The sequence below is a fragment of the Ailuropoda melanoleuca genome, chromosome 7 (genome assembly GCF_002007445.2).
Source record: "Ailuropoda melanoleuca isolate Jingjing chromosome 7, ASM200744v2, whole genome shotgun sequence".
In the NCBI taxonomy this organism is placed as follows: Eukaryota; Metazoa; Chordata; class Mammalia; order Carnivora; family Ursidae; genus Ailuropoda; species Ailuropoda melanoleuca.
Window position 1 is genome coordinate 12129451 of NC_048224.1, and position 13679 is coordinate 12143129.

General features: G+C 38.2%; 1 protein-coding gene across 5 annotated transcripts in view; it reads left to right on the forward strand.

Moving 5' to 3' along the window:
• The window catches only part of DENND4C (DENN domain containing 4C), a 132070-nt gene that overhangs the window by 76686 nt on the left and 41705 nt on the right, over positions 1 to 13679 (forward strand). For 4 of the 5 annotated variants that reach the window (XM_034663966.1, XM_034663965.1, XM_034663967.1 and 1 more), the window contains 5 exons: positions 1555 to 1761; positions 6738 to 6866; positions 7061 to 7205; positions 7479 to 7625; positions 12791 to 12913. In XM_034663966.1, the coding sequence (XP_034519857.1) occupies positions 1555 to 1761; positions 6738 to 6866; positions 7061 to 7205; positions 7479 to 7625; positions 12791 to 12913 (751 nt within the window). The remainder of the gene's footprint in view (positions 1 to 1554; positions 1762 to 6737; positions 6867 to 7060; positions 7206 to 7478; positions 7626 to 12790; positions 12914 to 13679) is intronic. The other variant, XM_002918523.4, reaches the window with a different exon arrangement.

Here is a 13679-nt window from a genome sequence, read left to right on the forward strand (position 1 = left end):
AAGAGTTAATCTGTGGTTAGGTGTGAGTTAAAATGAAACATCCTTTATACATGTATTGTTGACATATTTGTGGTCTACAAAACATGGAAAATTTCAGAATGAAATTTTTAGTTCAGGTGTTACCAATTCGTGTATAGTCCCCCAAATCCTGGAGGTAACCTGAAGTGTTCCTTAATTTCATATAGTACACGTTTCTCTCAATGTCAGAAGGGAAATTAGCATATATATATTTTTTTCTATTACCAGCTTAATAAAAGGCAGTTTTTACAATGGGTAAATTTGGTTACTAAATCTTTAAATCATATTCACCAGAATTTTTGTCCCCCAGGCTAGCTGGAAAAGAAAAGAACCTTCCTATCTTAGAAAAACAGGGGACTATATTTTCAAATATATCTTCTAAGTCTAGTGGAAATAGAGGTCATAAGAAAAATTAGTGGGCCAGGACATTTTTATTTAGAACACATCCCAGCAGAGGGATCTTTAGTGTAAGGCACACAATGATAGTCTGACATATCTGGAACGTTCTGTGGTTTCTGGAAGTATATATAGTTTTTTTTTTTTAAGAGTTATTTATCTGAGAGAGCGCGCTTGTGTGCGCACACAAACGGGAGGGGGAGAGAGAATCTCAGGCGGGTTCTCTGCTGAGCACAGAGCCCAACATGGAGCTCGATTTCACAACCCTGATGATAGTCATGAGCTGAGCTGGGTGCTCGACCAACCGAGTCACTCAGTTGCCCCGTGGGAGTACATACGTAGTTTGAGTAAAGCTCAGCAGGTGGTTCTGATACCTGCTCTTTTCCAACTAAATCAGAATGCAAATCGGAAGTAGAAAATGTGACTGTCAGTCTGTTGGGTAAGAAAGTCTGTGATCTTTATCAGACTGTGTTGCCTGCAGCAGCATATGTCTTTTTAAGGAGTCAGTCAGTGAAAGAATTAAAGACTGGTGAGGGAGGGCAGAGTGGAAATTTTGGCAGGAAATAGCCTATGGTATCTTAAACATTTTCAGCAGGGAGAAAGGTAGAAAGACTGTCACTTTTCAAGAATGCCACTGAAGGACTGACAAGCTCCAAATGGTTCAAACCCTTTTATCCGTCAAGCACACGAGTGCCTTTTATGTGAAGGGCAACTAATTAGCCATCATTATATTATAAACATATGAATGATCCCCACATCTAAGGGATTTCTAGCCTAGTAGGAGACTTGTGCTTGCCAGTAAATAATTACAGTGCAGTAACTTCTGTAGATGAATGTTCTGGGCACCACATGGCACTAAGTAGGAAGCCACTCATGAAAGTAAAACTGTGAAATGCTTAATTTAGAGTCAAATTTTACATTACATTCCTCTCTCTCTTTTCCTTCTCACTTTTACCCCCACTCTTAACGGATTTTAATAAATACCATAGTGTTTTTTCCCTTAATTTTCTTTTTGTAAGTAATCTCTACTCCCAGCGTGGGGCTCGAACTCATGAACCAGAGATCAGGAGTTGCATGCTCTACCGACTGAGCCAGCCAAATGTCCCAAATGCCATAATGTTTTATTTATTTTCTTTCTAGGAGATAAAAACAGCTCATAAGTTGGCGAAGAGATGTTACACAAATCCACCACAATGGGCCAAGTGTCTCTTCAGTCACTGTTACAGCTTATGGTTTATTTGTCTGCCAGCCTATGTTAGAGTTTCTCATGCTAAGGTCAGAACACTTCAGCAGGCATATGATGTACTCATTAAGATGAGGAAGACAGATGTGGACCCCCTAGATGAGGCAAGTATAACAAATTGAGTTACCATTACTAGGGTAAATTTTATTTTTGTATTTTTAAGGAAATTTAGGTCTCAGTTGCTTTAAAGTGTTCTCAAGTATTTTCATTAAGCAGGAAAGGTTAAATATTACTCTGTTCCATGGAGCTGATACTTACCGTTTATTTTTAAATACATTTATTTAAAAATTACTGCTTTGGAATGAAGCAGAGACTGCCTTAGTTAGGTCAGATAGTTTACACTTGATAGACAGACGTAGAAAATAGAAATAGATATTAACTTGATTTTTTTCTTTCTTTTTTTTTTAAGAGAGGGAGAGAGTGGGGAGGGGCAGGGGGAGAGAGACTCTTAAATAGGCTCCACGCCCAACTCCATCTCACAACCCTGAGACTGTGACCTGAGCCAAAATCAAGAGTCGGACACTTAACTGACTGAGCCACCCAGGTGCCCCTGCTTCAGTTTATTCTTAATATAACTTTATTAGGAAGCAAATAGGGAATAGGCTATTAGTAAGTGGCTCTCCACTTAGGCCCTATGTCCTAGGGTGAGTTACATAACTTGTCTGTGTTTCAGATTATGTATCTGAAAAGTAGGTCTGTACTTCTCAGCCTTGGCTCTGCGGACGTTTGGCGCACATCATTATTTATTGTGGCTGTTCTGTAATTGTAGGGTGTTTAGCAGCATCTCTGGGCTCTACGCACAGATGCCAGTAGCGGCCCCCCTTCTACATGGCATTCAGAAATGTCTGCACACGCTGCCAGATGTCCCTGGAGGTCAAAATTGCCTCACTGATGTAGATAATTATAGTTGGTACAATCTTTATAAGGTTAACTTGAGGCTTAAATCAGCTAATGTACAGTGTGCCTAGAATAGGACCTGGCTTATAGTTTAAGCGCTCAGTGATTGAGATGGTAAAGGTTTTATAGGCACTATCTCTCTTAAGCTTCAGAGCCATCCTAAGAGATAGGTAGTGATACTATCCAGTTAATGGTTGAGGAAACTGAATCACTTATTTAGCCTTTTTCTTTGCTAGTTTTCCCTCTTAAAAACAACTTTTGGCGTTAAAATAACTATAAATGATCTTTAGAATCAGATTAGAATTTAAAATGAAGTTGAAATAAAAACTCAAAGTAATGGGTATCTGAAGGGAAAGAGCACAGGGATAGGAGAGAAATGGGACTGAAGAGGGGTGCATTGTAGGCTTCAGCAGTAATTATATATTTTTTCTTAAAAAAAGATCTTAAATGAATATAGCATGTATAATACAAAGATTTGGTAATGCTAGTGGGTACACTAAAACTCATTTTCTCTAAGTATTAACTGTATGTTATAAAAGCTTTAAAAATAAAAATAAAATTATAAAACAAGTACTAAAATATCCATTCTCATATTTGATTACATTTTCTCTCATCTGATGTTTATAAAATTATTTGAAATTAAAAGTACTTGATCAGAATGCATTTTAGTGTTTTAAAAAATTTGTTCTAATAGAGTTAGTTTTCTAAGATGTGTTTTAAAGTTGTGAAAGGTGTAAGATATTTTTAAAGTGTTTTAAAGTATTCTCTATGAATTAGTTACCGTACTCTAAATTCAAAGCACAGTACTTGATTAAGTTTGTTTGATAAGTTATAAGTTCATAGCACATATCATAAATTTCCTGAAAAGTATTTTCCTCTATAGGTATTAAAGTTTAGTGGTAGTCTTCAGTACAAGGAATTACATTTTCTCATTTCTGACATACAGCAATTATGACTAGTAAGCTAAAAAAATTGTTTAGACTATTTCCCCAATAAACACTGTGATAGGAAGCTTACAATTTAGAGCTTAATTTGTTGTATTCCTACTTCTAACAAGTTATTTTGACAGATTTTTTAGTGTCCTGAAGTCATTACATCTCCACAACTGGAAGAAAGAAATGTTTATTTTAAAACTTAAGAATGGATATTTGCTATGTATGTTTTGTGGGTTTTATCTTTATTGATTATATAGAGAGTAGCCTATTAAAGTTTTCACAGTATTTTCATGTACATTCTTTCCTTTGGTATTTCCAGCAAGTCTGTGAGGCAATTTCATATAGTAGCTACATTTTATAAAGGGAATAATTTGAAACTTAGATGAAATGACACACACATAAGAGTGCCTAATAAGTAAGTTGTCTTGATTTTTAGGTCTGTTTCATTAGAACCCACTGTCTCATTCATAATTTGACAGCTTTTTGTTCTGCATGTTATGTTTATAAAAGCTGTAATAGGGCGCCTGGGTGGCACAGCGGTTACGCGTCTGCCTTCGGCTCAGGGCGTGATCCTGGCGTTCTGGGATCGAGCCCCACATCAGGCTCCTCTGCTGGGAGCCTGCTTCTTCCTCTCCCACTCCCCCTGCTTGTGTTCCCTCTCTCGCTGGCTGTCTCTGTCTGTCAAATACATAAATAAAATCTTTAAAAAAAAAAAAAAAGGTGTTAATAACCTAGATTTTAAAATAAAACTCTTCAAAGACCCAGAAATAGCATATGCCACATAGACTAAAGTTAAAATGTATAATGCATTTTGTTTTTAATACTACTTAACTGAATTTTTAATGAAAATGAAATATTTGTGTCAAACTTATTCCTACATTTTTTTATCAGTCTGTTCATATGATACTGTTGTACATTACTGAGTAACAAACCACCCCAGGACTTAGTGGCTTAAAACAATGATTTTATTAAATGTGGCCTTATTTTATTTGCTGAGAACCCAGGAAGGATTCTGGGTGATTTTTCTGCTCCACACTGCATTAACTGGAATCAGTTGGTTATAGTCAGTTGCTAGCTGATCTGGTCTGGTAGGCCCGAGTTAGCTTAACTCCAGTGCCAGCCAGGTACCTTGGCAAGGGTGGTCGGAATGCTGGGCTCTGATGGGCCCCTCTCCCTCCATGCAGTCTCAGGACCTCTCTCTGTGGTACTTGGGCTTTTTCCATGATAGCTTAGGGCTTGAAGAACGTTTGTTTCAAAGGGGGAGGAAGTGGAAACGGGGTTTCTTAAGGCCTAAGCCAGGAAGCTAGTGCAGTATCTCTTTAGTCAAACCCTATTGGTCATGCAGTCTCAGACGCCCTTCTCCCTCAGTTCAAGGGGAGGGACATAGACCCAGTGGAAGGAGTAGCAAAGAGTGAGTGGCTGTCTTATCCACCACACATATCCAAAAGATACGTTGCAGGCAATAAAATACTGCAATTGAAAAATTCTCTCTCTCGCATTATTACTCTTTCTTTAGTTTGGTGATTGGCCCTTATACAGGTAGAACTGGGAGGTTGGGGAGCACTTTGCAGACTTCAGAATAAATTCATTGCCAAGAGTGTTTTTAGAATGAATCCCAGTTTGACATAGAAAGTGAGTTACTTCTTTATGGCTCACAGAATCTTAAGGGTTGATAGGATTTCGAGATACTTTGGTACAGCTTGAACCTAAAGCTGAGACGCTCTGCAGAAAGTCTGTAGTGTATGAGCTCTTGCCTGTGCTTGAGTTGAGTTTGATGTTCAGGAAGTCTGTGTGTTTGTTGTTGAGCTCAGTTCCACCTCCCTATGGCTTTTTTGGAGTTGTACAGACTGCCCCCTTTTCTGTGACAAGTCTTCAGATATTTGAAGACCCCTCGTGTGCCACGTTCTCTCTGATCCCTTCACATATCTTAGCTGCTTCCTTCAGTTGTGCCTTATTCATGTATTCGTGTGTAGAGTTGCTCTCACGGTTTCGGACCTCCTGTTCCTAAATTACATTCTCCATTCCTGGCTTCCAAGTAGTCGTCTTTTTGACCCTCGGCCTTTTCGTGTCTCTCTATTTCATTTCTTCTGTTCTCTTGACTAAAATATCCTTTCTGAGATCTTTTTGCTTTCCCCTTTGGTTGAGAGCACCTTGGCTTTACAGCACCTTTTTTTTTTTTTTTTAAGATTTTATTTATTTATTTGACAGAGGTCGAGACAGCCAGTGAGAGAGGGAACACAAGCAGGGGGAGTGGGAGAGGAAGAAGCAGGCTCCCAGCAGAGGAGCCTGATGTGGGGCTCGATCCCAGAACGCCAGGATCACGCCCTGAGCCGAAGGCAGATGCTCAACGACTGAGCCACGCAGGCGCCCCTACAGCACCTTTTTGTTAACCAACTCTGTCATAAGCAGATCACATGTTACAAATCCCAAGAAGAGGATCTTCTGTACGTGTATTTCCTTATTCTTAGGCTAAGCCGTAAGAGAGTCTGTGACCAGACCGTCACTGCTCCTGTCAGCTGGCTCACCTCTTTGCCTGAGCCCTTGAAATACCTGTTTATTCTCCATGCTTTCTACTATAGTCTTCTAATATGTGAGGTTCTGACTCCGTCTTCTAACTTCACTTGTCCTCTTGTGATCAAATCTAGCCCTCCTCAGTAAACACATATTCTCAGAAAAGCCTTTGCTAATAGTATTACAGTGTTTTAAAGTTTCTTTTTTTTTTTTGAAGATTTTTTATTTTTACAGAGAGCTCACATGTAAGCAGGGGGAGGGGCAGAGGGAGAGGGAGAAGCAGACTCCCCGCTGAGCAGCACTGAGCCACTCAGGTGCCCCTAAAGTTTCTTATACTTTTCTAAGACATGGGTTTGCAAAATCTTTTTTGTTACGTAGGCATCCTGGAGATGTTGTCTTTAATTCCTTTGGCACAGAATATAGAACATGATTTGGGAGAGAGTTATTTTAATCATATAAGATTTAAAAAAAAGAATTCCTTCTCAAATTATGGGAAATGATAGTCGTTCTCTTTGTGTAAACTTAGTTGCTGAAACAAATGGCCACGTGCACATAGGTCTTCTGTAATACTGTTAAGGCTGGTATTTTCATTAACGAATAGATCTTTGAAATAATTTACCGAGACTCAGAACAAAGGATAAAATAGTGCTTAATGACTTTGAGAAGAACTGAGTAACTTACGGGTGTCTGCAAGTCAGTCTGATTAACTGCTCATGCTTTGATGTTGTCTTTGGTAGGTGTGTTATCGAGTAGTCATGCAGCTCTGCGGACTTTGGGGTCACCCTGTTTTAGCAGTGAGAGTCTTATTTGAAATGAAAACTGCTAAGATAAAGCCAAATGCTATTACTTATGGTTATTATAATAAGGTAAGTGGGATTGCCATTGAACAACCTCTGCTGCTTATTAAGATTGATACATTTTTGTACCTTGTATTATTCACGGAACTTCTGTTAGAGTGTTAAGCTATAGTTATTTATGTGTGTATTATATATGTATGTATTTCTTTAAAAAATAAAGTATTCCTAATAATCATTATTTTTAACCCTTATTTTACCTGTAGGTAGTTTTGGAGAGCCCGTGGCCTAGCAGTACCCGCAGTGGTATCTTCTTATGGACGAAGGTACGGAATGTGGTACGTGGCTTGGCACAATTTAGGCAACCGCTTAAAAAGACTGTGCAAAAGTCACAGGTCTCCTCAATATCAGGTAATACATGTGATTGGAAAGATACTCTCTTGCTGTACCTTAAGCTTTATATAGGCATATGAGTGTTTAATTGTATGAAGTAGAAAACATACATGAAATTCTGGTTGATATTTTCATATACAACTAAAGATAGAGATTACATTAGTCCAAAATTATCCCCCCCCCTATTTAGAAAGTGTTCTGCAACTGTATATGAATTGTGGGGGCATTCGTGTTTAGTTTCAGAGATGACCAGTGCATGAGTTATTGAACTGCTGTTGTCCTTATCTTTAGCTCCTCAGAATGCCACAGGTGGAAGTGATGGGGACACGGTGAGCCACGGTAGCGTGGATAGTTCTAATGATGCTAACAGTGGGGAGCACACAGTCTTCGTCAGAGATTTAATCAGGCTTGATTCCACTGATAATCACTTTAGCACAGGTACTAAAATCTGCATTTTACTAACCCTTCACTTTCTTATTAAGTCTTTCCCTTTTTAAAAAAGCTTTTACCTTCCTTTCTTAAGAGTTTGTGCAATGAGTACTTCAAAAATACGTTATATAAATAGGGGAAGAAATTACACCTCTGATTGCAGATCCCTTTTTTTTATTTCCTAAATATATAAAATTAACATTGGAGTGCTGTGTAAAAGGCTTCAGGGTGGTACTCCCTTTGTATTTGTTAATCATTAATTTGTGAAAGTATACGATAGAACTGTAGGAATTCTGAACTGAGGAACTTGAATTTAGTGTTACAACTTGCAGATCTTTTTTTCATTAAGTGGAAAAGATTAAGCTTTTGAGATTACGAATATTAAAGAGGGAAGTAAATAAGTCACACACCACGAGAAGGAGTATTCTCTTTGCATAGTCGACGCTTCTTAAAATCTGAGAAACTTCTGAAGCCACTTCCACATGCAAAGCTACTGGCGTACCCTGTGTCCTCTGAAGTTAGAAATACGCATAATTCAAGTAGCACATTGAGCGAATATTTGTGTGTTGCACATCCTTCTTTTCGTGTTGTTTTTCTTTTTTGTTGTTGTTGTTATTATTGTTAATATCTCAAGCTTTTCTTTAAGAAGAATCCCGAGTCTAATTCCTGTGCTTCATCTGATGAACTTGTCTCAGTGACTGAAGTTTCCTGTTTTCTGCTCTTTGTTGCTCTGCTTTTTGCTCTGTGCTGTTTCTTGATGCCGCATTTGTCCTTGGCTGTCATGGTGTGGGGTGCAGACAGACTTGTGTGACGGGAAGCTATGGATACACGTGGGCATTAATGCTACCCTTGAATGTTAACCGCTTCAGGTAATTTCCCATTTATTAGGTTAAATTTTGCTGACGTGCAAGGGTGGGGGAGAAACCTTTTGTTGTGTTTAAAGTATTGTTACAGGTGGAAAACAATTTCAGTTTTCTTGACTTTTTCTTCTTCAGATAAGTGTAATCATATATGTACCACTGACAATATCCAGCTAACATTTTCCTATCATTTTGCAAAGCATATTTGTTATCTTATTTGAACATACGCCGTGCCTTGCTGTAATTCTTCCGTTGGGGTTTGTTTGTAGCATCAGCGTATCCAGTGGTTTTATGGGGATTAAATGTTTCAGTGTTCCAGCTGTTGAGATGCCTTTGCTTGCTAAAACTGATCTGCTAAATTCTTGCGCTGAAAATTACCCCATAATTACAGAACCATCTATAAATCATGGAGAGTCAACATAGAGCTATAAGTTACAATCCTGTTTGTAAATTAACTTTCAACAGTAGGAATTTTTATATAACTTTAATTTTAGAGAGTCATTTATATGACTTTAATTATATGACTTTAATTTTAATTTTATGTGACTTTAATTTTATATGACTTTTATTTTATTTCTTCCTGTGTTTGTTCCTAAAACTTGTAAGAAGAAATGGATTTCATTTATGAAAAAAAAAAACCCCCAAGAGAGTAATTTTGTGATATGAAACCATTTCACCAGAATAATTATAATTTTAAAAATAGTAATAGATAAATCCTGTCCTTATTCTTCTAAACTTATCTCCTTTAAGGACAAAGACAATCTCCTAGTAATTCAGGATAATTGGCATAAAGATTCCAGTAGTTGGGGAAGAAACTTCAGATCCCTTTTCCATATATGTTTTTAAAGTTACATTTCAAATGGCTGAAGCCCTGTTGCTGAATTTACAGTGATTATGGGTCCTTGTGGAGTTTCTGGTGATGTCATTTGATACTTTTGGAGACTTTCAACCCAGGTGCTTAGGTTCGTCTTGTAGGATTCTCTTGTAGAATCTTCCCACTTGGTACCTGATTTGGAGTCACTTAGCTTGTTGGGGTGCATACCTTGGTTTAATCAGTCTGCTTAGTCCCCAGACTAGTGTCCATTTTATGGCACCATATGCCTTACCAGACTTTCTGAGGGGCCAATAAAAAACTGACAAATTAATCATTCTAACGAGGGGTATATAAAGAAGGTTAGTTCTTCGTTTATATTGCAGACCCAGAGTTTGAGTGGCAGTATAACAAGCAGCAGAAGGTAGAAGGCACTACAGTTAACTCTTGAACAACGTGGGTTTGAATGGCACGGGTCCACTTCCACGCCAGTTTTCAATAAATACAGTACTGTAAATGTATTTTCTCTTCCTTATGATTTTTGTCCCCCCCACCTTTTTTAAAAAAATTAAATTTGAGTATGGTCTATACGCAATGTTACCTTAGTTTCAGGTGTACAGCATAGTGATTCAGCTTCTCTCTGCCTTACACTGTGCTCACCACAGTGTAGCAACCGTCTGTCATCACACAGCATCACTGTAATACCTGGTGATTTTTAAATAACATTTTCTTTTCTCTAGCTTCCTTTACTGTAAGAATACAGTATATAATACATAGAATACAGGATATGTGTTAATCGACTGTTTATGTTACTGGTAAGGCTGACAGTCAACAGTAGACTATTAGTAGTTCGGTTTTGGGGAGTGAAGAGTTAGGCCTGGATTTTCGATTGTGCAGGGTGGGAGGGCCAGTGTTCAAGGGTCACCTGTGTGCTCCTGTGTCGTGTTTCACTGACATCCTCTGTGAGGATTCTCTAAGAACTTAGTTTCAGTTAGTCCTAGTTTAGTCTTCAGTCTTTGTTTCTGTTTTAAATGATAGAACTCAAGAGTCAAATAGACTTGTTTAGAACTTTATTTTGAAATTATCTCAAACTTATGAAAATGTTACAAGTGTACTACAGAGAACATTTGAGTAACTTCTGTCTAGATTCACTCTCTTAGTTTGCCACTTTTCCTTTGTCGTTTTCTTTCTGTACACACAGACACACATTCTTTGGCTGAACCGTGTGACAGCAGGTTGCATACATCCTGCTCTTTTACTTTTTAATACTCTAGTGGTATTTTTCTCTGATAAAACCGTAGTATAGTTAACCAGATTCAGGAAAATATCGATACGCTACTTTAATCTGTAGTCTCCATTCCAGTTTGGCAGTTGCTGTAATGTCCTTTATGGCGCTCTCTTTAGTCTCCGTTATCCTGGCACAGTTCCTTAGCGTTTCTTTGTCTTCGTGACCTCAACCTTTTGAAGAATTCAGTCCAGTCATTTTGTGGAATGCTCCTTAGTTTTAGTTTGTCTGATGTTTCCTTGTGACTAGATCCAGCTGTACATTCATGGCTCTGCTACAAAGGTGGTTGTCACATCCCGGAGGCACACAGTGTCTGTCTGCCTGCCACTCGTTGGTGATACTAATTTTGATCCCCTGGTCTTTGTATTTGGTTTCTCCTCATTATCATTACAGCCTCTGCAGATAATAAGCTGTCTGTGAGGAGACTCTGAGAGTATGCAGTAATACCTGCTTTCTCATCACACTTTCTGTTTTAAATTAACATCCATTGATGATTCTTGCCATAACCAGTCTTTACTATATGGTAGTGATATTGGGGCACTGGGGTGGCTCAGTTGGTTAAGCGTCTGATGCTGATTTCCGCTCACATCATGATCCCAGGGTTGTGAGATCAAGTCTTGTGTTGGGCTGTGCACTCAGCGTGGAGTCCACTTGAGATTCTCCCTTTCCCTCTCCCGCAGCCCCTCCCCCTGCTTGCTTGCTTGCTCGCTCTCTCAAATAAGTAAATCTTTAAAAAAAGTAGTGACTTTGCCAACTCTGTCCTCCAGCCACATTTATAGGATGGTATTCTGTGTTTTCTGCTTTAATCATTTTACTCAGACATACCCTGATTATGTTTTTGAACACTTCCTTTCTTATACAACAAATGTTCCTGGCTCATTCTTGCAGCTTTCCTGCCTGAGATCTGAAATCAGCCATTTCTTCAAGGATCCCAGGTTCCTTTCAATGGGCAGTAGATTCTAGAAGCCAAGATCTGGGCTCTATGTATGCTTACGCTACAGGCTATTACTGCTTCTAGAATTTTTCAGGGGAGCTAGAAAATATGTATATATGAGAAGAGAAAAAGAAAATATGTATGTATATTTTAGAAATACCTTCATTTTCTTTTTTTTTTAAGATTGATTGATTTATTTATTGGAGGGTGGGGAGGGGCAGAGAGTGAGCCTCAGGCAGACTCTACACTGAGTGCACAGCCCAACACACGGCTCGATCTCATGACCTGAGATGATGACCTGAGCCGAAACCAGGAGTCGGATGCTTCACCAGCTGAGCCACCCAGGCGCCCCTAGAAATATTTCCATTTTCAAATCAACCCTACAGGTTTTTCTTTGTCTTCCTTTGTTTCATTTTTTTTTTAAATCTCTTTTCTTCCACAGTAAGTATCTTGGCTTCCAATAAACATCATTATGTTTACTCATTTGCTCTGTCCTGCAGTATATGTAGAATAATTTCAGAATTGCTACATCTCTTCTGGGAGAAAGGAACTTTCTAAAGCGTTCAGGATTTGTCTGTTACCGCCCCCCCACCCAGGCTTAGGGTATATACTCAAAATAATGTGTTGAGAAGTTTTTTGGAATAGTCCTATCCCCCTCCCCCTGTTCCCCATCCTTTCAATATGGTTATTCATGTGAAATATAGTTGGTCCCATTTGTTTCTGTTTGCATTTAATTTCAGTCACTACCCTCCTCCTAGTTTTATTGATTTAATTTTTTGAAAATGTAGACATTGATTCATTTCCAAAAATAAAAACAATACACTAAGCCATATTTAGAGAAGTTTCCTCTCTCTTTATCCTTTCCATCCTATTTCCCTACACCCCTTGTAGTTAACCAGTTTTATTGTTTTCTGGTGTATTATTTCTGCATTTCTGTTCGCAAAAGTAAACAGATAATATGCTTATTTCCTCCTCTTCCTGAAAAGGTAGCATTCTGTAGACATACTCCAAAAGAAACTTTTCAGAACATCTTGTCCAAATCTATCAATTTAAGGATGAGGAAACTAAGGTTCAGTGCTTCTAGATTTTTTAGTCTTTGATGTTCCTGTTGTTCCTTCGCTTCTTATCATTTGTTTACCATGTTCTGTGTGCCTTGTGAGTTTCTTATCTTCCTTTTCTGTAAGTTTAATTGTGTAAATCAATGGAATTTTCTTCTGATGTTTTATAGCTGGACTATGAGTGTATGAAAACATTCACCTGTAAACCTGCGTTCTTTGTCAACAGGTGGTCAGTCTGACCAAGGCTATGGGTCTAAGGATGAACTTATAAAGGATGATGCAGAAATTCATGTGCCTGAAGAACAAGCAGCAAGAGAAGGGATAACTAAAACAAGAGTGCAAACAGAAGGTTAAGTACTGGTATTTACTTGCTTTCTTTAGAAAAATACTGTATTAATTCTTTTTAAGGTTTTTTGGGTTTTTTTTTTGTTTTTGGTTTTGGTTTTTGTTTTTAAATAATCTCTACACCCAATACGGGGCTCGAAGTCACAGCCCCGAGATCAAGAGTCTCATGCTATTCTGGATGAGCCAGCCAGGCACCCCTGTACTCATTAAGTCTGATTTGATAATTCTGTTGATGATTTCTAGAAAGAAATGTAAGTTCTGGGCTTCTAAGATATTATGTAATGTGATATATGCAGAGAATGAGTAGTTTCTGAATTTTAGAATTGAAGAGATCTTTTGTAGGACTCTGCAGTCCACCTAGGTATTCATTTGCTAAAGGCAAAGAGCCATTTTGTGATAGAACCAGGACTAAGCTTTGAGTCCTCAAACTTGTGTTGCAAGGCTTGTTTTATTTTAAAATGCTCTTTCACCAGAAGTCCTTCAAATATCTAAGTAGATATTTTTCATTGGATAGATTGGATACAGTGTCTGTGGTTTTCCTAGTTTTTGGGGTTTTTTTAATGGGACTCATTGAGGTAGATAAGATTTATAGTAATCATTTTATGGAAATGAGGAAATTTCTGGCTTTATGGTAATAAGATGTTCTTCCTGTCCTTCTACACAAAAGTACACTTTTCTTAAATGATGTCACTTAATTTATGCTCCAGAGTGAGCAGAAGCAAGCCTCTCTCCTGCTTTACAAGTGATGGGAGTATAACTGGAGGCCACAG